Source organism: Artemia sp. Qi Xiang Cuo, chromosome 18 (assembly GCF_049724085.1).
Source record: "Artemia sp. Qi Xiang Cuo chromosome 18, ASM4972408v1, whole genome shotgun sequence".
In the NCBI taxonomy this organism is placed as follows: Eukaryota; Metazoa; Arthropoda; class Branchiopoda; order Anostraca; family Artemiidae; genus Artemia; species Artemia sp. Qi Xiang Cuo.
The window spans coordinates 22,919,168-22,941,853 of record NC_142811.1 but is presented as its reverse complement, the minus strand read 5'-3'; the positions used below and the strand labels follow the sequence as shown (position 1 = coordinate 22,941,853).

Here is a 22,686-nt window from a genome sequence, read left to right as displayed (position 1 = left end):
AGGGAGAAAAAAACACATATAAATATATGGATTCTGACATACAAACCGAAAAAGACAGGCATTGAGATATGCAAACATCCGCCCAGACACATATGCAGAGGTAGTGAGATAGACAAAAACACATATAAATGTAAGGATTCTGACACACAAACCAACAAAGACAGGCATTGAGATAGGCAAACACCTGCCCAGACACATAAGCAGAGGAAATTAAGGAGACAAAAACACATATAAATATATGGATTCAGACATACAAACCGACAGAGACAGGTACTGAGATAAGCAGACACCGGCCCAGACACATAAGCAGAGGCAGTGAGAGAGACAAAACCACATATTAATGTAAGGATTCTGACATACAAAGCAACGATCACAGGTATTGAGATAGGCAAACATCCGCCCAGACACATAGGCAAAGAGAGCGAGAGTGACAAAAACACATATAAATGTATAGATTCTGACATACAAAGCAACAATCACAGGCATTGAGATAGGAAAACACCCGCCCAGACACATAAGTAGAAGAAGTGAAAGAGACAAAAACAAATATAAATATATGGATTCAGACATACAAATGAACAATTAGAGGCATTGAAATAGGCAAACACTCACCAAAATACATAAACAGAGGAAGTAAAAGATGCAAAAACCCATATGAATACATAGACTCAGACATACAAATTGACAAAAACAGTCACTAAGATAAGCAAACATCCGCCCAGACACATGAGCAGAGGAAGTGAGGGAGACAAAAAAAAACACATATAAATATATAGATTCTGAAATACAAATCGACAAAGACAGGCATTGAGATAGTCAAACATTCGCCCAGACACATAAGCAGAGGAAGTTAGAGAGACAAAAACACCTATAAATATATAGATTCTGACGTAAAAATTGACAAAGACAGGTATTGAGATAGGCAAACATCCGCCCAGACACATAGGCAAGGAGAGTGAGAGAGACAAAAACACATGCAAATATATTGATTCAGGCATACAAACCGACACAGACAGGTACTGAGATAAGCAAACACCCGCCCAGACACATAAGCAGAGGAAGTGAAAGAGACAAAAACATATGTGAATATATGGATTCTGACATAGAAACCGACAAAGACAGGCATTGAGATAAGCAAACATCCGCCCAGACACATAGGCAAGGAGAGTGAGAGAGACAAAAACACATGCAGATATATTGATTCAGGCATACAAACCGACAGAGACAGGCATTGAGATAGGCAAACACCCACCCAGACACGTAAGCGGAAGAAGTGAGAGAGACAAAAACACATATAAATAAATGGAATATAAAATACAAACCAACAATGACAGGCATAGAGTGGCGCGCCACTCTAAGTGAACCACGATCAACCCAACTTTTTGGATATCTCTCTCACTATGACTGTGCGTCTGAGCGAGATTTTGCCTATCTCAATGCCTGTCATTGTTGGTTTGTATGTCAGAATCCATTTATTTATATGTGTTTTTGTCTCTCTCACTTCCTTCGCTTATGTGTCTGGGCGGGTGTTTGCCTATCTCAATACCTGTCATCGTTTCTTTGTATGTCTCAATCTATATATTTGCATGTGTTTTTGTCTCTCTCACTCTTTGGTTCTCTGTGTCTGAGCGGATGTTTGCTTATCTCAGTGTCTGTCATTGTCGGTTTGTATGTGAAAAACCATTTATTTATCAGTGTTTTTGTCTCTCTCACTTCCTCTGCTTATGTGCCTGGGCGGATGTTTGCCTATCTCAATGCCTGTGATTGTTGCTTTGTATGTCAGAATCCTTACATTTATATGCGTTTTTGTCTCTCTCACTTCCTCTGCTTATGTGTCTGGGTGGATGTTTGCTTATCTCAGTGTCTGTCTTTGTCGGTTTGTATGTTAGATTCCATTTATTTATCAGTGTTTTTGTCTCTCTCACTGCCTCTGCTTATGTGTCTGGGCGGATGTTTGTCTATCTCAATGCCTGTTATTGTTGCTTTGTATATCAGAATCCTTACATTTATATGTGTTTTTGTCTCCCTCACTTCCTCTGCTTATGATTCTGGGCGGGTGTTTGCCTATCTCAATACCTGTCTTTGTTGGTTCGTGTGTCAGAATCCTTACATTTATATGTGTTTTTATCTCTCCCACTTCCTCTGCTTATGTGATTGGGTGGATGTTTGCCTATCTCAATGTCGGTTTGTATGTCAGAATCCATATATTTATACGTGTTTTTGTCTCCCTCACTTCCTCTGCTTATGTGTCTGGGCAGGTGTTTCCCTAACTCAATGCCTGTCTCTGTCGGTTTGTATGCCTTAATCAATATATTTGCATGTGTTTTTGTCTCTCTCACTCTCCTTGCCTATGTGTCTGGGCGGATGTTTGCTTATCTCAATGCCTGTCTTGTCGATTTGTATGTCAGGATATATATAATTATAGGTGTTTTCGTCTTTCTCACTTCCTTTGCTTATGTGTCTGGGAGAATGTTTGTCTATCTCATTGCCTGTTATTGTTGCTTTGTATGTCGGAATCCTTACATTTATATGTGTTTTTGTCTCCCTCACTTCCTCTGCTTATGTGTCTGGGCGGGTGCTTGCTTATCTCAGTGCCTGTCTTCGTTGGTTTGTGTGTCAGAATCCTTACATTTATATGTGTTTTTATCCCTCCCACTTCCTCTGCTTATGTGATTGGGTGGATGTTTGCCTATCTCAATGTCGGTTTGTATGTCAGAATCCATATATATATACGTGTTTTTGTCTCCCTCACTTCCTCCGCTTATGTGTCTGGGCGGGTGTTTGCCTATCTTAATGCCTGTCTCTGTCGGTTTGTATGCCTAAATCAATATATTTGCATGTGTATTTATCTCTCTCACTCTCCTTGCCTATGTGTCTGGGTGGGTGTTTGCTTATCTCAATGCCTGTCTTGTCGATTTGTATGTCAGTATATATATAATTATAGGTGTTTTCGTCTCTCTCACTTCCTGTGCTTATGTGTCTGGGAAAATGTTTGCCTATCTCAAAACCTGTCTCTGTCGGTTTGTATGCCTGAATCCATATATTTGCATTTGTTTTTGTCTCTCTTACTCTCCCTGCCTATGTGTCTGGGCGGATGTTTGCATATCTCAGTAACTGTCTTTGTCGATTTGTTTGCCTGACTCTTTATATTCTTGGTGGTTTGTATCTCTCCCATCTTCATGGCCTAATTGTCTGGGTGGGTGCCTGCCTATCTCAATGCCTGTTGTGGATGATTCGTACTTCAAAATCCATTTATTTTTATGTGTTTTTGTACCTCTAACTTCCACTGCTGATGTGACTGGGTGGATGTTTGCTTATCTCAGTGACTGTCTTTGTCAATTTGTATGTCAGAATCTATATATTTATATATGTTTTGTCTCAAAAACAAAAGTCCTGGATACCGCCTTTATTTACAGAAATTATTCAATAAGGGGGACTCCCCCCTTCGCAATGCCTTGGTCATTAAGCTAAAGTTTTTTGTGCTTTGAAAAACATTCTTTTCCAATTCCATCAGTAGAGTAGTAGGTACCATTTTGCTTGAAGCTATAGCACTCTCCATGTTATTTACTTGAAGCTATAGGAATCTTTATGTTATTGGCGTACGCCTCTACACCTTTTCAAAGAGAGTGACTATCCCCATGCATATAGGTAATACTTCTACAAGACATTACACCTTTTCAAAGAGAATATTGTAGCTATGGAATCCGGTTAATAACCTGTAGCTTAAAGGTATCTGAGATATCGCCCAGTATTGCATACACTATTAGAGATATCAAAATGATATCTCATTTGCATTAACCAAACTCAATTTGCAAAAAGGTATTCCGTTTGCACAACTCTGCTCTGATTGTATTTTCGCCGACAGTGGGTCGAAAATAACATGTAATCACTGCTAAGCCTTTTGTTATTGCTAGAGGATTACCCAATTCACTTCTTAGTGTTAACTGACAGAGTTCCAAATACGAACATTTTGAAAAGCAGAAAAGCAAGCATTTTGAAAAGCATTTTGAAAAGGGGTAATTAGTGATTGGACAATTTTTTAACATGAAATCTCTGAATAAAATATTTTTGGGGCATTTACTTGACGATGGGGAAAAGGGGTTAAAATGATTAGCAATTACGAGCGAGGACCCCCCCCCCTACTGGTTCCTGGCAGTAGGCTACGCATATCAAGTTGAAATTTGACAGATGTTATTATACAAGACGGAAATACTTTGCTTGAAGCTATAGATTAGCATTTGCAAAAAAGTGGTAATTAGTGATTGGATAATTTTTTTAACATGAAATCTCTGAATAAAATATTTTTGAAGGGGTGGGATGACGGGAGAAGGATTTCTTAGAGTACTTATAGTGCTGTACTGTGGGTCGACTTGCTAGCGAAAAAAAACCCGTATGGTTGAATAAAAGGAATTCAAATATTTTGCCTATGAAATAGACTGTCGTGTTGTAGCATTAGGTTGATGGCAGAAGGATCTCTTAGAGTAGTTATAGTGTGGTAGTGGGGGGCGAGTTACTAACGAATGTGCATTGACTTACCATACAGGTTTCTGGGCCAACCAGACAGGTTTTTGGGACAACCAGACAGGTTTCTGGGCTAATAGGGGTATGGAAATACTGTGGGTACACCTAAATGGAAATACCTGTCTTGGCCAACCAGGCAAGCTTCTGGGTCAACCAGACAGGTTTCTGGGCCAACCAGACAGGTTTCTGGGTTCATAAGTGTATGGAAATACTGTGGGTACACCATATACGGCAACCTAAATGGAATTTGAGGGTCGATAAAGTGAAATTATGTCACTATTCTAGTTTTTCTAAACCAGTATTGCCTATAACTTAATATATTCAAATATTTTTTGATAACTTGATTGGTGATTGGATTTGAATAAAAGGAATTCCAATATTTTGCCTTTAAAATAGACTGTCGTGTTGTAGCATTTCACAGTTTGAGAATATTTACTAAAATCGAAACACATGAACTGTTTAATTAGCATAGGAAGCTTTTTAGATAATGCTGGGAAATCCAGAGCCCCCTCCATGGAAAGATCCTTCCACCTAACCCCCAACCCCCCAGACTGGCCTTACATTCGAGGTTACGTGCGCGCACGTAACCTCGTCTAAATTACCCTTGAAAACTGAAATAAAGCTATGTCGACTTTGCATATTTTATTCAACATATCCGACAATTGATGTAGAAAAAGCATAGAGTTTGTTACTTACTTACTTACATTTTTTTTCATAATTTCTTGAATTAAATTTATGTATTGTGCATCCAAATGGGGAATTCAAGAAAGAGTTTATTACTTACTTGCGATTTTTTCATAATTTCTTGAATAAAGTATCTGTATTGTGTATCCAAGGGGTAACTTCAAGAAAGAGTATGTTACTAACTTACAAGAAATTTTCATGTTTTCTTGAATGAAATTTCTCCTTTGTGTATACAAGAGGTGAATTCAAGAAAGAGTTTTTTACTTACTTACTTACTTACCTACTTACAATTTTTTCATAATGACATAATGACATATCCAACAACGGATGTTGATGAAGACTATATTCATTCTGATACCTAGATTTTGTCAATGTTACCTCATGTGTCTGACAATAGATGTATGCAAATTCCTTTTCTCAAATCTCCGATGTTTTAATATACATTCTAAACTGTTGATATGCTAGCTTACTCTAAAAATAATGAAAACATAACAATTTAATGCATAATATATTTTTAATGAAATAATGCTATGTAGAATATTAATACAAAATTATATTATGACACATAGTCATACACACGTTCACTCTTAAACATCCAGAAACGATGGTCCCATGATATGGAATAGTCTTTACCATGTCTAATGCATTTATCACGATCAGGTATATCCTTAGGTATCCAGTGCGCGAAGAACCTGACCTCGTCTTCAGGACGATGATAAACCCCTTCAAATTTAAGACAGTTAAATTCTTCTAGGTTGAAAAGTGGAATCATAGGGTCACACTTTTGAATCAAAACTTTATCTGTAGGTACATTACCCTTTACATAGAGTGCTTCGACCCCGAAGAAGCTGCAAATTTCACTGACTTCCTCCTGGACATTTCTAAGTTCCTGACCACTATTATTAAGTGGTGTAATCACTCTATCGTAGAATGTCAGTCTGTTTATACGATGTAATGTAGTACTCCACAAGCTTTTATCATACTCATACATGTTGTAGCTCACTATCCAATGATGACAGTCGATTTCTTCGAGTTCCATTGACAATAATAAAAATTAAAATTCAAATATAACAACACAAGATGATTTTTTTCAACCGATAAATTATGTATCATAGAGTCCTATCATCTTGGAAGCTGTTAATTTAGTTGTTAAGAAGAGAAATACCTCATCAAACTTTTATACTTTCGCTCAAGGTCGAATGGAGTTATGGCTAGGGGAATGACTCCTAAAAGCATCTGAATTCATTTTGGGGAGGAGTCATAAAACCCTTAGAATTCATTGCGGGGAGGAGTCATAGAACTCTCGGTATCTCTTGCATGCAAATGAAGTCTGGAAATTACATTTTTTTTATAATTTCTGTATTGTGTATCCAATAGGTGAATTCAAGAAAGATATTTTGTCATTTTAAGATATGTAGAAAAGAAAAAGATAAAAAATAAATAAAGTTGAATAATTTCGAAGTTTAAAAAAATAGTTTGTTTTAGGAAAAAAAAATATTCCAACTCTTGCATTTCAACGAAAGAAATTCAAAATGAACTTTGAAAAATTAAGAGAATGTAACTGTGACAATGTAAACCACGACGAAACACTACTAAAATAATCCAACTCTTACATTTCAATGAAAGAAATCGAAAATGAACTTTGAAAAATCAAGAGAATGTAACTTTGAAATGGTAAACCATGATAAAACACTACTGAAATAATCCAACTCTTGCATTTCAATGAAAGAAATTAAAAATTAACTTTGAAAAATTAAGAGAATGTAACTGCGACATGGTAAACCATGACAAAACACTACTGAAATATTCCAACTCTTGCATTTCAATGAAAGAAATTCAAAATGAACTTTGAAAAATTAAGAGAATGTAACTGTGACAATGTAAACCACAACGAAACACTACAGAAATAATCCAACTCTTACATTTCAACGAAAGAAATCGAAAATAAACTTTGAAAAAACAAGAGAATGAAACTGTGAAATGTTAAATAATGACAAAATGCTTCTGAAATAATCCAACTCTTGCATTTCAATGAAAGAAATTCAAAAGAAGTTTGAAAAATCGAGAGAATGTAACTGTATCATGGTAAACCACGACAAATCACTACTGAAATATTCCAACTCTTGTTTTTCAACGAAAGAAATTCACAATGAACTTTGAAAAGTAAAGAGAATGTAACTGCGACATGTTAAACCACGAAAATACACAACTGAAATAATCCAACTCTTGCAGTTCAATGAAAGAAATTCAAATGAACTTTGAAAAATCAAGAGAATGAAAGTGTGACAGGGTAAACAACGACAAAACCCTACTGAAATATTCCAACTCTTGCATTTCAACGAAAGAAATCCAAAATGAACTTTGAAAAATCAAGAGAATGTAGCTGTGACAAGGTAAATCACGATAAAACACTACAGAAATAATCCAACTCTTGCATTTCAATGAAAAAAAAAATCAAAATGAACTTTGAAAAATCAAGAGAATGTAACTCTGACAAGGTAAACCAATACAAAACACTAGTGAAATATTCCAACTCTTGCATATCAAAGAAAAAAATTCAAAATGAAATTTTAAAAATCAAGAGAATTTAACTGTGACAAGTTAAACCACGATAAAACACTACTGAAATATTCCAACTCATGCATTTCAATGAAAGAAATTCAAAATGAACTTTGAAAAATCAAGAGAATGTAACTGTGACAAGGTAAACCACAACAAAACACTGCTAAAATATTCCTACTCTTGCATTTCAAAGAATGAAATTCAAAAAGAACTTTGAAAAATCAAGAAAATGTAACTGCGACAAGGTAAAATACAACAAAACACTACTGAAATATTCCAACTCTTGCATTTCAACGAATGAAATTCAAAATGAACTTTGAAAAATCAAGCAAATGTAACTGCGACAAGGTAAAATACAACAAAACACTACTGAAATATTCCAACTCTTGCATGTCAATGAAAGAAATCCGCAATGAACGTTGAAAATCAAGAGAATGTAACTACGACAAGGTAAACCATGACAAAACACTACTGAAATTATCCAACTCTTGCATTTCAATGAAAGAAATCCGAAATGAACTTTGAAAAATCAAGAGAATGTAACTTCGACAAGGTAAGCCATGACAAAACGCTACTGAAATATTCTACCTCTTGCATTTAAATAAAAGAAATTCAAAATGAGCTTTGAAAAATCAAGAAAATGTAACTGTGACAAGTTAACCAGAACAAAACACTACTGAAATATTCCAACTCATGCATTTCAACGATAGAAATTCAAAATGAACATTGAAAAATTAAGAGAATGTAACTGTGACAAGGTAAATCATGACAAAACACTACTGAAATATTCCAACTCTTGCATTTTAACGACAGAAATTCAAAATGAAATTTGAAAAATCAAGAAAATGTAACTGTGAAATGGTAAATCATAACAAAACACTACTGAAATAATCCAACTCTTGCATTTCAATGAAAGAAATCCAAAATGAACTTTGAAAAATCAAGAGAATGTAACTGCGACATGGTAAACCACAATACACTACTGAAATAATCCAACTCTTGCATTTCAATGAAAGAAATTCAAATGAACTTTAAAAAATTAAGAGAATGAAAGTATGACAAGGTAAACCACGACAAAACACTACTGAATTATTCCAACTCTTGCATTTCAACGACAGAAATCCAAAATGAACTTTGAAAAATCAAGAGAATGTAGCTGTGACAAGTTAAACCATGACCAAACACTACTGAAATAATCCAACTCTTGCATTTCAATTAAAAAAATAAAAATGAACTTTGAAAAAAAAAGAAAATGTAGCCGTGACACGGTAAACCACAACAAAACACTACTAAAATACTACAACTCTTGCATTTCAACGAAATAAATTCAAAATGAACTTTGAAAAATCTAGAGAATGTAACTGTGACAAGGTAAACCACGACAAAACACTACTGAAATGTTCCAACTCTTGCATTTCAATGAAAGAAATTCGAAATGAACTTTGACAAATCAAGAAAATGTAACTGTGACAAGGTAAACCACAACAAAACACTACTGAAATATTCAAACTCTTGCATCTCAACGAAAGAAATCCAAAATGAACTTTGAAAAATCAAGTGAATATAAGTGTGATAAGGTAAACCACGACAAGACATTACTGAAATATTCCAACTCTTTCATTTCAACGAAGGAAATTCAAAAAGAACTTTGAATAAACAATAAAATGGAACAGTGACAAGGTAAAGAGTGACAAAACACAACTGAAATATTCCAGATCTTGCATTGCAATGAAAGAAATTCAAAATGAACTTTGAAAAATCAAGAGAATGTAACTGCAAAAAGGTAAGCCTTTACAAAACACTACTGAAATATTCCAACTCTTGCATTTCAATGAGAGAAATTCACAATGAACTTTGAAAATCAAGAGAATGTAACTGTGACAAGGTAAACCACGACAAAACACTACTGAAATAATCCAACTCTTGCATTTCAATGAAAGAAATCCAAAATGAACTTTGAAAAATCAAGAAAATGTAACTGTGACAAGGTAAATCACGATAAAACACCACTTAAATATTCCAACTCTTTCAATTCAATGAAAAAAATCAAACTTAACTTTGAAAAATTAAGAAAATGTAACTCCAACACGGTAAACCACGGCAAAGCAATGTTGAAATAATGGAACTCATGCATTTCAATGAAAGAAATTCAAAATGAACTTTGAAAAATCATGAAAATGTAACTGTGACAAGGTAAACCACAACAAAACACTACTGAAATATTCCAGCTCTTGCATTTCAACGATAGAAATTCAAAATGAGTTTGAATAATTAAGAAAATGTAACAGTCACAAGGTAAATCATGTCAAAACACTACTGAAATATTCCAACCCTTGCATTTCAACGAAAGAAATCGACACTGAACTTTGAAAAATTAAGCGAATGTAACTGTGACAAGGTAGACGACGACAAAACACTACTGAAACATTCCAACTCTTGCATTTCAATTAAAGAAATTCAAAATGAATTTTGAAAAATCAAGAGAATGTAACTGTGACTAGGTAAACGACGACAAAACACTACTGAAATATTCCAACTCTTGCATTTCAATGAAAGAAATCAACAATGAAATTTTAAAATAAAGAGAATGTAACTTTGACAAGGTAAACAAAGACAAAATACTACTGAAATAATTCAATTCTTGCATTTAAATGAAAGAAATTCAAAATAAACTTTGAAAAAATAATGAAAATGTAACTGTGACAAGGTAAACCACAACAAAACACTACTGAAATATTCCAGCTCTTGCATTTCAACGATAGAAATTCAAAATGAGTTTGAATAATTAAGAAAATGTAACAGTCACAAGGTAAATCATGTCAAAACACTACTGAAATATTCCAACCCTTGCATTTCAACGAAAGAAATCAACACTGAACTTTAAAAAATCAAGAGAATGTAACTGTGACAAGGTAAACGACGACAAAACACTACTGAAATATTCCAACTCTTTCATTTCAACGAAAGAAATTCAAAATGAACTTTGAAACATCAAGAGAATATAACTGTGAAATGGTAAACCATGACAAAACACTACTGAAATAATTTAATTCTTGCATTTCAATGAAGGAAATTCAAAATGAACTTTGAAAAATCAAGAGAATGTAAGGCCAGTGTGGGGGGTTGGGGGTTAGGTGGGAGGATCTTTCCATGGAGGGGGCTCTGGATTTCCCAGCATTATTTAAAAAGCTTCCTATGCTAATTAAAAAGTTCATGTGTTTCAATTTTAGTAAATATTTCAAACTGTGAAATACTACAACACGACAGTCTATTTTATAGGCAAAATATTTGAATTCCTTTTATTCAAATCCAATCACCAATCAATTTATCAAAAAATATTTGAATATATTAAGTAATAGGCAATACTGGTTTAGAAAAACTAGAATAGTGACATAATTTCACTTTATCGACCCTCAAATTCCATTTAGGTTGCCGTATAAGGTGTACTCACAGTATTTTCATGCACTTATGAACCCAGAAACCTGTCTGGTTGGCCCAGAAACCTGTCTGGTTGGCCCAGAAACCTGCCTTGTTGGCCAAGACAGGTATTTCCATTTAGGTGTACTCACAGTATTTCCATACTCCTATTAGCCCAGAAACCTTTCTGGTTGGCCCAGAAATATGTATGGTAAGTCAATGCATATTCGCTACCAACTTGCTCCCCACTATCACACTATAACTACTCAAAGAGATCCTTCTGCCATCAACCTAATGCTACAACACGACAGTCTATTTCATAGGCAAAATATTTGAATTCCTTTTATTCAACCACACGGGTTTTTCGCTAGCAACTCATCCCCCACTATCACACTATAACTACTCTAAGAGATCCTTCTGCCATCAACCTAATGCTACAACACGACAGTCTATTTTATAGACAAATTAATATAACATAAAAAAAATATACTCACATGTACTCTCTTAAAATTCTCCATATTTGAATATCCAGAGCAAATAATCTATTTTACTCCTTGAACGAGTTATTCAAACTGTGAAATGCTACAACACGACAGTCTATTTTATAGGCAAAATATTTGAATTCCTTTTATTCAAACCCAATCACCAATCAAGTTATCAAAAAATATTTTAATATATTAAGTTATAGGCAATACTGGTTTAGAAAAACTAGAATAGTGACATAATTTCACTTAATCGACCCTCAAATTCCATTTAGGTTGCCGTATATGGTGTACCCACAGTATTTCCATACACTTATTAGCCCAGAAACCTGTCTGATTGGCCCAGAAACCTGTCTGGTTGGCCCAGAAACCTGCCTGGTTGGCCAAGACAGGTATTTCCATTTAGGTGTACCCACAGTATTTCCAAACACCTATTAGCCCAGAAACCTGTCTGGTTGGCCCAGAAACCTGTATGGCAAGTCAATGCACATTCGATCTCAACTCGCCCCCCACTATCACACTCTAGATACTCTAAGAGATCCTTCTGCCATCAACCTAATGCTATAACATGACCGTCTATTTCATAGGCAAAATATTTGAATTCCTTTTATTCAACCATACGGGGTTTTTTTCGATAGCAAGTCGACCCACAGTACAGCACTATAAGTACTCTAAGAAATCCTTCTCCCATCATCCCATCCCTCCAAAAATATTTTATTCAGAGATTTCATGTTAAAAAAATTATCCAATCACTAATTACCACTTTTTTGCAAATGCTAATCTATAGCTTCAAGCAAAGTATTTCCGTCTTGTAGAATAACATCTGTCAAATTTTCAACTTGATATGCGTAGCCTACTGCCAGGAACCAGTGGGGAGGGGGGGGGGGGTCCTCGCTCGAAATTGCTAATCATTTTAAACCCCTTTTCCCCATCGTCAAGTACATGCTCCAAAAATATTTTATTCAGAGATTTCATGTTAAAAAATTATCCAATCACTAATTACCCCTTTTCAAAATGCTTTTCAAAATGCTTGCTTTTCTGCTTTTCAAAATGTTCGTATTTGGAACTCTGTCAGTTAACACTAAGAAGTGAATTGGGTAAACCTCTAGCAATAACAAAAGGCTTAGCAGTAATTACATGTCATTTTCGACCCATTGTCGGCGACAATTCAATCAAAGCAGAGTTGTGCAAATGAATTACTTTTTCACAAATTAAGTTAGCTTAATGCAAATGAGATATCATTTTGATGTCTCTAATAGTGTATGCAAGACTGGGACAAGATCTCAGATACCTTTAAGCTACAGGTTATTAACCGGATTCCATAGCTACAATATTCTCTTTGAAAAGGCGTAATGTCTTGTAGAAGTATTACTTATATGCATGGGGAATAGTCACTCTCTTTGAAAAGGTGTAGAGGCGTACGCAAATAACATAGAGATTCCTATAGCTTCAAGCAAATAACATGGAGATTGCTATAGCTTCAAGCAAAATGGTACCTACTACTCTACTTCCATCGCCCTTGTGTTTCAGTAAATGTCCTTAAAAAATTAGGACAAAAAGTCAAGCCTTGAAGTGAAGAGCAAGAAGCTAATGACGACACTGCCCCCTTCATATAAAGAATAATTTCTGTTCAAACAGGTTTAAAAGCTATTTATTACTTTCAGTTAATAAAACTAGTTTTTTAAATTTAATTTCTGATTTTCTTACAAATCATTCCCAGGCTTAACCTAGATATAATGTTGGGTACCGGTCCCTTAAACCACTGGTTAATTGCTGTTAATATGTAAGATCAATATTTCTAAATTGATCATTCTCACCTTAATTTTTCATTTTTCTCTGGTTAAGAGATAAAATGTTCGAATGAAACTGAATTTTTGGACAAGTTTCTATGTACTTTAAAATTTGCCATGAATAGCATTTTTCTTCGAAAATTTTTTATTAATAGTTGCTCATAATATTTAATATCTTATTCATATTATTATATTAATTAATATTATATTATATATTAATTATTATTTATATATTAATATTATATGTAATACATTATTATTGTTAATATTAAAATTAATATTATTAATATCATTAATAACTTATTAATATTATTATATATTAATATTAATATTTGCTTATAATATTATTAATAATGCAGAATTTTAGGTGGATGAAGAGGGGGTATTATTGATCAAATAGCTGAAACCCAGTGTTTACCCCTCCCCTGGAAAGTACTCCGTGGAAAACCCCATTGTAGAGGATTAAAGACCTTATATGCAAATGCTTGGAATTATAAAACAACACGAAAATTACCTAAGACAGTGAAATTTTTTTAGGCCTTTAAAATAATATTTTGGCTAACTAGAGAGGATAGGGCATACCTTAAAGGGTGCATTTTAATACCAAGAATTCCAATTCTCTTTAAGCATTCAGATAAATACAGAACTAATTCTAAGGAAGAGACGAGAGGGGGGAGGGGAATTTAATGTATAATCCACAGGGCAGTATCAAGGACTTGGGGAAGAGGACAAAAAAACTTAAAAAACACATCAAGAGTATGAAATTTACATTTAATTTAGTCAGTAGGCCTAACCATGGAAATTAATATTTTATTACACATAGAGAAATATACTAATTGACGGCACTTCCTTGTTAGCTAGTACACACTCAAGAATTTGTATCGAGAACATTAGACTATAACCGGTTTTCACGGTCTTAATACCAGACAATTAGCTTCTGCTCGATAGGAAACTACACTGCAGCTATATTTCAATTAAATATTTATTTGGTATTTTGGTTAGGTTAGGCTAGTTTAGGTTACGCATTTAATATAATGCGATCTGGGTGGCCTTCCTTCCGCAATTCTTTGTTGTAGTTTCCATAATTTTGCTACTAAACTATTATATTTTCATCATATTTTGGTATATTTCACTATGATTAACCTAACTTAAATTCTTGAGTGTGTACTAGCTAACAAGGAATTACCTAATTAATTCCTATCCCCCCTACCTCTTTCTTTGTTTACCTGAAGGCTCATAAAGAGAAAGTCGTCTTCCAAGCATAAAACTAGCACAAATTACCATCAATGAAATTTACAATAAATAACCGAGTCACACTCAAAACGAGCAAAAATTAAGATGAGTAGGTCTGACAAATTCCATGCCATCTCAAGACCAGAACATATTAACTTAAAAAAAAAACAAGTTTTTTTAACTGAAAGTAAGGAGCGGTATTAAAACTTAAAACGAACAGAAATTATTCCGTTTATGAAAGGGGGTGTCCCCTCCTCAACGCCTTGCTCTTTACTTTACGCTAAAGTTTTTTGTTGTTTTAAAAAATAAAGTTGTAAGACAGAGTCAAACTTTAGTGTAAAGACCGAAGCGTTGAGGAGGGGACAGCCCCTTTCATATACGGAATAATTTCTGTTAGTTTTAAGTTTTAATGTCACTCCTTACTTTCTGTTAAAAAACCTTGTTTTTTTTTATTTAATTTCTGAATGGTTTTTAATTAATGCAGCTTTGATTTTGGCTCACCGTACATGAATAATTAAAACAAAATTTGGATATTAATTTTCCTTTTTTTGGCTAAATGGCTTTCTCAAAATTTCGTTCTGACGTAACTTACGAATTAAGTTACGTAACGAGCTTCTATATTCGTATGTTTTTATTACGTATATTATGGTGTTCGTTCCCTAGTCAATGCCTCGCATTTTACGCTAAAGTTTGAATTTTGTTCGAATCACAAACCCCTGAATCACAAAGGCTGGTTAATTAGAATAGATAGGTCTTTTGAAAGTACTAAAAAAACATTAGCGTAAAGAGCAAGGTATTGACTAGGGGGAAAACCCCCTCATATACGTAATATTTCTGCTCGTTTTAAGTTTTAATGTTGCTCCTTACTTTCAGTTGAAAATAACTTGTTTTTTATTTAGTTTCTGATCGTTTTTTAAATATTGCTAGAAAATCCGGTGCCCTCTTCATAGAACAGCCCCTTCACCCAAGGTAACATTCTTCATGGAAAGATCATCCCCTTTAACCCCTACTCTGACCCCGACCCCCCACTAGCAAAAAAATCCTCCTGAAAACGCCTGTATACTTCCCAATAACCAATACTATATGTAAACAATGGGCAAAGTTTATAACTTGCAGCCCTTCCCCCGGTAACAGTGGGACATTAAGTCATCCTCAAAGAAATATTCTTTAGATTTTTGACTATGCTAAATAAAATGGTTATCTCAAAATTTCGATGTGGTGACTTTGGGGGAAAATGAGCGTGGGAGGGGGCCAGATTGCCCTCCAATTTTTTACTCACTTATAAAGGGCACTAGAACTTTTAACTTCCGTTCGATTGAGCCCTCTCACGATATTCTAGGACAACTGGACCGATACGATCACCCTTGGGAAAAAAAAACAAAAAAAAAACAAACAAACAAAACACTCATCCGTGATCTTTCTTCTGGCAATCAATACTAAATTCCACATTTTTGCAGATAGGAGCTTGGAACCTCTATAGTAGGGTTCTCTAATACGTTGAATCTGATGGTGTGATTTTCATTGAAGTTCTATGACTTTTGGGGGCTGTTTCGCCCTTTTTTCGAAAATAAGGCAAATTGTCTCAGGCGCGTAGCTTTTTATGGGTAAGACTAAACTTAATGTAACTTATATATTTGAAATCAGAATAAAAATCTGATTCTTCTGATGTACCTGTTGGTATCAAAATCCTGTTTTCAAGAGTTTCGGTTACTATTGAGCCGGGTTGCTCCTTGCAGTTCGTTACCACGAACTGTTTGATTTTTACTTTACTGAAAAAAAAAATATTAGTATTTTCAGGAATAAATTTCAGTATATGTATATTAAACTGACAATCAACAGTAATTTTTTTCAGTAAAGTGCAAATTATGTTCTGGTCTTGAGATAGCATGGGGGATGTCGGCCCTACTCATGTTAACTTTTTTCTCGTTTGGAGTTAAACTCAGTTATTTTGCATGATTTAAATAATCAAAATACATTTAAAATGTTTTCACCTTATGAATTTTAATAAATAAAGCATTATTAAAACTTTAAGGAACATAAACGTATATCAGTATATGTATGTTAAACTGACAATCCACAGTCTTTTTTTTCAGTGAAGTGCAAATTATGTTCTGGTCTTGAGAAGGCAAGGGGGTTGTCAGGCCAACTCATGTTAATTTTTGTCCATTTTGAGTTTGACTCTCTTATTTATTGTAAATTTCATTGATGGTGAATTTTGCTGATTAATAATTAAAATGTCTATTATTTTTTTTATTCTGGCTTAGACATATTTTCGCTCTTTACTTTTGTTAAAAAAAAAAAAAAAAAAAATATTTAGTATTTGGTAAACATCGCAAATGTTGGTTATTATGTCGCTATATTTGGTAAATATCGCAAATGTTGGTAGAGATATCGCTGGTTATTTGGTTAACATCGCATATGTTGGTTATTATATCGCTATATTTGGTAAACACTGCAAATGTTGGTAAAGATATCGCTGGTTATTTGGTAAGCATCGCAAATGTTGTTTATTATATCGCTGTGTTTGGTAAACATCGCAAATGTTGGTAAAGATATCGCTGTTTATTTGGTAAACACCGCAAATGTTGGTAAAGATATTGCTGTTTATTTGGTAAACGTCACAAATGTTGGTTATTATATCGCTATATTTGGTAAACATCGCAAATGTTGGTAAAAATATCACTGTTTATTTTGTTTGAACAGGAGTCAGTGGCGTGACTCTGTCAGCTCAGCCAGAGTCGACCCTACCCTAAATGGGTACCTGGAGAAATCTGGAGAAGGTAAACAGGAAGGGTATGCGAAAGTACATGATGGCTCGTCACCAACCTCCCCCCCCCCCTGTACTTCCTGGCTGAAGGGCCATGAAACGGTGATCAGCACATCCGATAGGGATTGTAAAATGCCTACCTAAAAAACTTTTTTTTTTACGCTAATGAAACTGGTGAACGACGTTCAAGACCCTGAAACTGAGCTTCTAAACGTCAAACACAGTTTCCTGCATGTGTCAGAGTCTACATCTCACTCAACTCTGTTTCTTCTTATAGAGGATTTTATTCAATTTCAGATGACTTTATTACATGATTTTTAAAGGTGTAATAATTTCAGCACAATAAGTCAAGAGGAGACCACAAGACTCTCACAAGAGCAAAGATTAATGCTGCTTCTCGGATCAACCTCTGTCCTGTTTTTGGTCTGCACAGCACCGCAACTGATTCTTAGCCTCATGATTCATGAGAGAATACTAAAATCTTACGGCTTCCAAGTAAGTTGGTGTCAAGTTTTCCACCTTATTGTAAATCTCCACGTTAAAAACGATTGGTGATATCTGAAGCTTCCTTAATAAATATTTATCAATTGAGAGAGCTTCATATAGTGAATTTTTTCGCCAGTTGCAATTTTAACGGTATATGTGCTTCACAGAAGGAAAAAGAAATTGGTGTTGACGAAAAATGTTGCATTACCTCACCTCAAAGACATAACCTTCCGCACTAAGCACCCAATACGGTCACGCTATACGTCTTTTCTGGTGAATACATTGTTGACTAACAATATTGGTCAACAATCCCAAGAACAAAATTGTTTATCAATAACAATTTTTGCGAGAACTTGATTTTTTTTTTTTTGTCGAACACACAGCAATAATTTCACCGTCAATTCAAAATTATTTTACTGTTTTCTATTAGATTCATATTTACTCGTGTAATTTACACTATTTATGCGGCTTTTCACTGTTTGATAGAGTTCTCAAAGATTCAGTTTTACATAACAAAATATTTCTTGTGCCCCTATGAGGGCAACGCGGTAGACGATTCATAAGAACGTACCTTCCCAGGTCTTGTTTTAGGTGCGATATATACAACAACTTGTATGACAAATTAAACGTGTTTTTGTTTGTTCTTCTAAAATTGTAAACAAATTTTCTGCATTACAATATACCTTGAAACTTCCTGTTGAATTTGACCAACAAGTTTGATAAACAATGATTTGGAAACCATGGATCGCTTACATCCATAATGCTGTTTCAGAGGCAACGCTATAGCGTTGCCTATAGTGAAGGCCATACGGCTCCAATGTTTTATTAATGTTTTTCCAGAGGCACTTCATATGGAAGGGGTCGTCGTAGCAACTGCAAAGGGGGCTCTTTCAATTGGAAATCGAGAGTTCTAGTGCCCTTTTTAAGGGTCAAAAGTTATTGGGTGGCAACTAACACCCCTTCCACGCCCACCAGTTCCCCAAAAACATCCAATAAAAATTTTGAGATAGCCATTTTGTTCAGCGTAGTTGATTTCCAGATAGAAATTATGTTTTTGAGGAGGAAACTCCCCCACAGTCCTCAGGGCAAGGGTTGTTAGTTATGCCTTGGGGCATATAAGTTTTTTTTATAGAAAGCTGTGTCGTAGAAACTTCAAAAAAGGACTCATTCGATTGAAAATTCAAAGGGCTAGTGCCCTTTTTAATAATCGAAATTGATTGGAAGACAACTAACCTCCCTCTCAAGCCCACCTTTTCCCCAAACACATCCAATCAAAATTTTCAGATGGATATTTTGTTCAACGTAGATGAAAATTCAGGGAATTAGGTCTTTTAGGATGACAACCTCCCCCCCCCCTGCCCTTAGGGCAAAGGTTGTAAGTTATGCCTTGGGGGCATATAAGTTTTTTTTTATAGAAAGCGTTGTCGTAGAAACTTCAAAAAGGGCTCATTCGATTGGAAATTTAAATGGCTAGTGCCTTTTTTAATAGTCAAAAGTGATTGGAAGGCAACTAACACCCCTTCCACGGCCACCATTTCCCCAAACATGTAAAATCAAAATTTTGAGATAGCCATTCTGTTCAACGTAGTTAAAAGTTCCGGAAATTATATCTTTAAGCAGGACACTTCCCCCACAGTCTTCAGGACACGGGTTATAAGTTATACCCTGGGGGCATATATGGTTTGTAAGAAGGGAATACTCTTATAAACTTCAGAGGGCTCATTTGATCGGAAATTGAAAGTTCTAGTTCACTTTTTAACGTCAAAAGATATCGAAGGGTGACCAGCCCCCCCCCCCTGCTCTTTTTTCCAAAATGCATCCGATAAAAATTTTGAGATAGCTATTTTGTTAAAAATAGTTCAAAGATCACAAAACAAAAACTCTGGTGTCGACACAACCCTCAGCGCCCGGGGTTAAGCGTTGTAAGTTATGCCCTGGGGGTATATATGGTTCTTATGGAATGGACCCTCGTACAAACTTCAAAGAGGCCTCATTTGATTGGAAATTGAAAGTTCTAGTTCACTGTCTTAAGAGTCAAAAGAGATTGGAGGGCACCTAGCCCTCCCACCCACCCCGGCCTTTTTTTATCAAAACCATCTGATAAGAACATTGGGATAGCAATTTATTTAAAAATAGTTCAAAGACCATATAACGAAAACTCCGGGGTCAATACAGCCCCCCAGGGCCCTAGGGCAGGCGTTGTAAATTATTCCCTTGGGGAATATATGGTTCTTATGGAAGGGATGCTCGTAAAAACTTCAGAGAGGACTCATTTGATTGGAAATTGAAACTTCTAGTTCAGTTTTTAAGAGTCAAAAGAGATTGGAGGGCAACTAGCCACCCCCCACGCTCCTTTTTCCAGAATGCATCCGATACAAAATTTGAGATCGCCATTAAGTTAAAAATTCTTCAAAATACAGATAACAAAAACTCAGGTGTCGACACAGCCCCCAGGGCCCGGGGACAGACGTTATAAATTATGCCCTGGACCATATGTGGTTCTTATGAAAGGGATGCTCGTATAAACTTCAGAGAGGACTCATTTGATTAGAAATCAAAAGTTCGAGTTCACTTTTTAATAGTCAAAAGAGATCCGAGGGCAACTAGCCCCCCACACCTTCTTTTTCCAAAGCTATCTGATGAAAATTTTGAGATAGACATTTTGTTAAAAAAATTGTTCAGAGGTCGGATAAGAAAAACTCCGGTGTCAATACAATCCCCCAGATACCGGGGGAATGCGTTCTAAGTTATGCCCTAAAGGCATGTATGGTTTGAAAGTTCTAGTTCACTTTTTAAGAATCAAAAGATATCCGATGTCAACTAGCCCCCTCCCCCACGCACTCTTTTTTCCCCAACCCTATCCGATAAAATTCTTTATATAGCCATTTCATTATAAATAGTTAAAGTTAACATAAGAAAAACACCCTTGGTTGCGCAACCCCCCAAGTTCTGAAGACATGTGTTTCATACTATGTTCTGAGTGCTAATATAGTTATAATGGAAGGGATTTTCCTAGTGACTTCGGAGAGGGTTCATTTGATTGGAAATAGAAAGTCCTAATTCATGTTTTAAGAGTCAACATAGATCGGAGGGCAACTAGCCCCCCCCCCCCGCCACGCCCTAAATGCATCAGATGAAAATTTTGAGAAAGAAACTTTGTTAGAAATAGTTCAAAGTTCAGGTATCAAAAACTCCGGTGTTGACACCGCCCCCCCCCCCGGGCCCGGGGGTAGGTGGTGTAAGTTATGGCCTCAGGGTATATATGGCTGTTATGGAAGGGATGCTTGTATAAACTTCATATAGGGCTCATTTGATTGGAAATTGAAAGTTTTAATTCACTTTTTATGAGTTGAAAGTGATCGGAGGGCAACTAGCCTCCCTCCACACTCCATTTATTTTTTCCCAGAGGCGCTTCATATAGAAGGGGTCGTCGTATAAACTTCAAAGGGGGTTCATTGGGTTGGAAATCAAAATTCTAATGCCCTTTTTAAGAGTCGAAGGTGATCGGAGGGCAACTAGCCCCCCAAGCCCTTTTTCCACAAATATATCTGATAGAAAATTTTAGGAAGCTATTGCATCAAATAAAATTTTCGAGATAGCCATTTTGTTAAAAATAGTTAAAAGGTAACAAAACTGATGTTAACACAATCCCCCAGGGCCCGGGGACAGCCGTTGTAAGTTATACCCTGGGGGTATATAAGGTTCCAATGGAAGGGATGCTCGTATAAACTTCAACAAGGGCTCATTTGATTGGAAATAGAAAGTTCTAGTTCACTTTTTATGGGCACTTAGTCTCCCCCTCTACGCCCTGCTTTTCTCAAACCCATTTGATAAGAACTTTGAGATAGCCATTTTTTTTTAAATAGTTCAAAAACGATATAACGAAAACCACAGGGTTTTCATGCTTCTTTTCAAAATCATAGTAATTACCCTGACAATGCACCATCCCTCTGTTGGGCGCAAATATAGCCCTAATAATATATTTGTTTGTTGTTCTTTCCAATGTAAAACCGGTTACCTTGTGTAGACTCCAGATGCAATTCTATACGTATAATGTGAAATATCCCAAATTTAAGTGCTTTTCTAAAAAAAAAGGTGACTAAAACTAAACTAATGTATTTCTGTATTTTCCAGGTGTTCCGCGCTATTGCTAACGTGTTAGAGTTAAGCAATTACTCAGTCAGCTTTTACATATATTCAATTCTTTCAAGAGATTTTCGCACAACATTTCTAAGGACGTTTTACTACAGAAAGCGAGAAAGGAAGAATCAAACATATCTGTGAAAAGATCATTTGTTGATAATTGTTATTGATTTGATTTAATATAGAAACTTACTCTTTTACCTTAAAGGCTAGTTTGATGGTTAAACCGTACTGAATATACAGTCATACTTCTAGATCAGTGGTTCCAAACCGATTTTCGGCCACGCCCTACCTAGAAATTTCTAAAATGCGGATGTCCCCCTCATTACATTTAAATTTTGTTATTCAAAAGTTTACGTATATTCACCTGAAGGGAGCTTAAAATGCCATTAACTTGGGATCGTTTTTTGGGTCGTCCTCTAGGCATATTTTATACCAATCAAAAATATTGTCTAAATACAATACCTTTTATACAATGAATAACGTCATTGTATTACTACCATCTATCTTTTTTTCTCCTCAAATGCATTTGAATGTGACGTCAATCACATGAATTTTCCCCCTTGTGATATTTAAATTTTGTTATTCAAAAGTTAACGTA

General features: G+C 35.3%; 1 protein-coding gene across 1 annotated transcript in view; it reads left to right on the top strand.

Annotated features, from left to right (window-relative positions):
- LOC148941335 (putative G protein-coupled receptor B0563.6) overlaps positions 1 to 22,226 on the top strand; it is a 230,050-nt gene extending 207,824 nt beyond the window's left edge. The window contains exons 5-6 of the mRNA XM_089104099.1: positions 17,795 to 17,951; positions 22,077 to 22,226. Coding sequence (XP_088960225.1) covers positions 17,795 to 17,951; positions 22,077 to 22,226 — 307 coding nt within the window. The remainder of the gene's footprint in view (positions 1 to 17,794; positions 17,952 to 22,076) is intronic.
- The last annotated feature ends 460 nt before the right edge of the window (positions 22,227 to 22,686 follow it).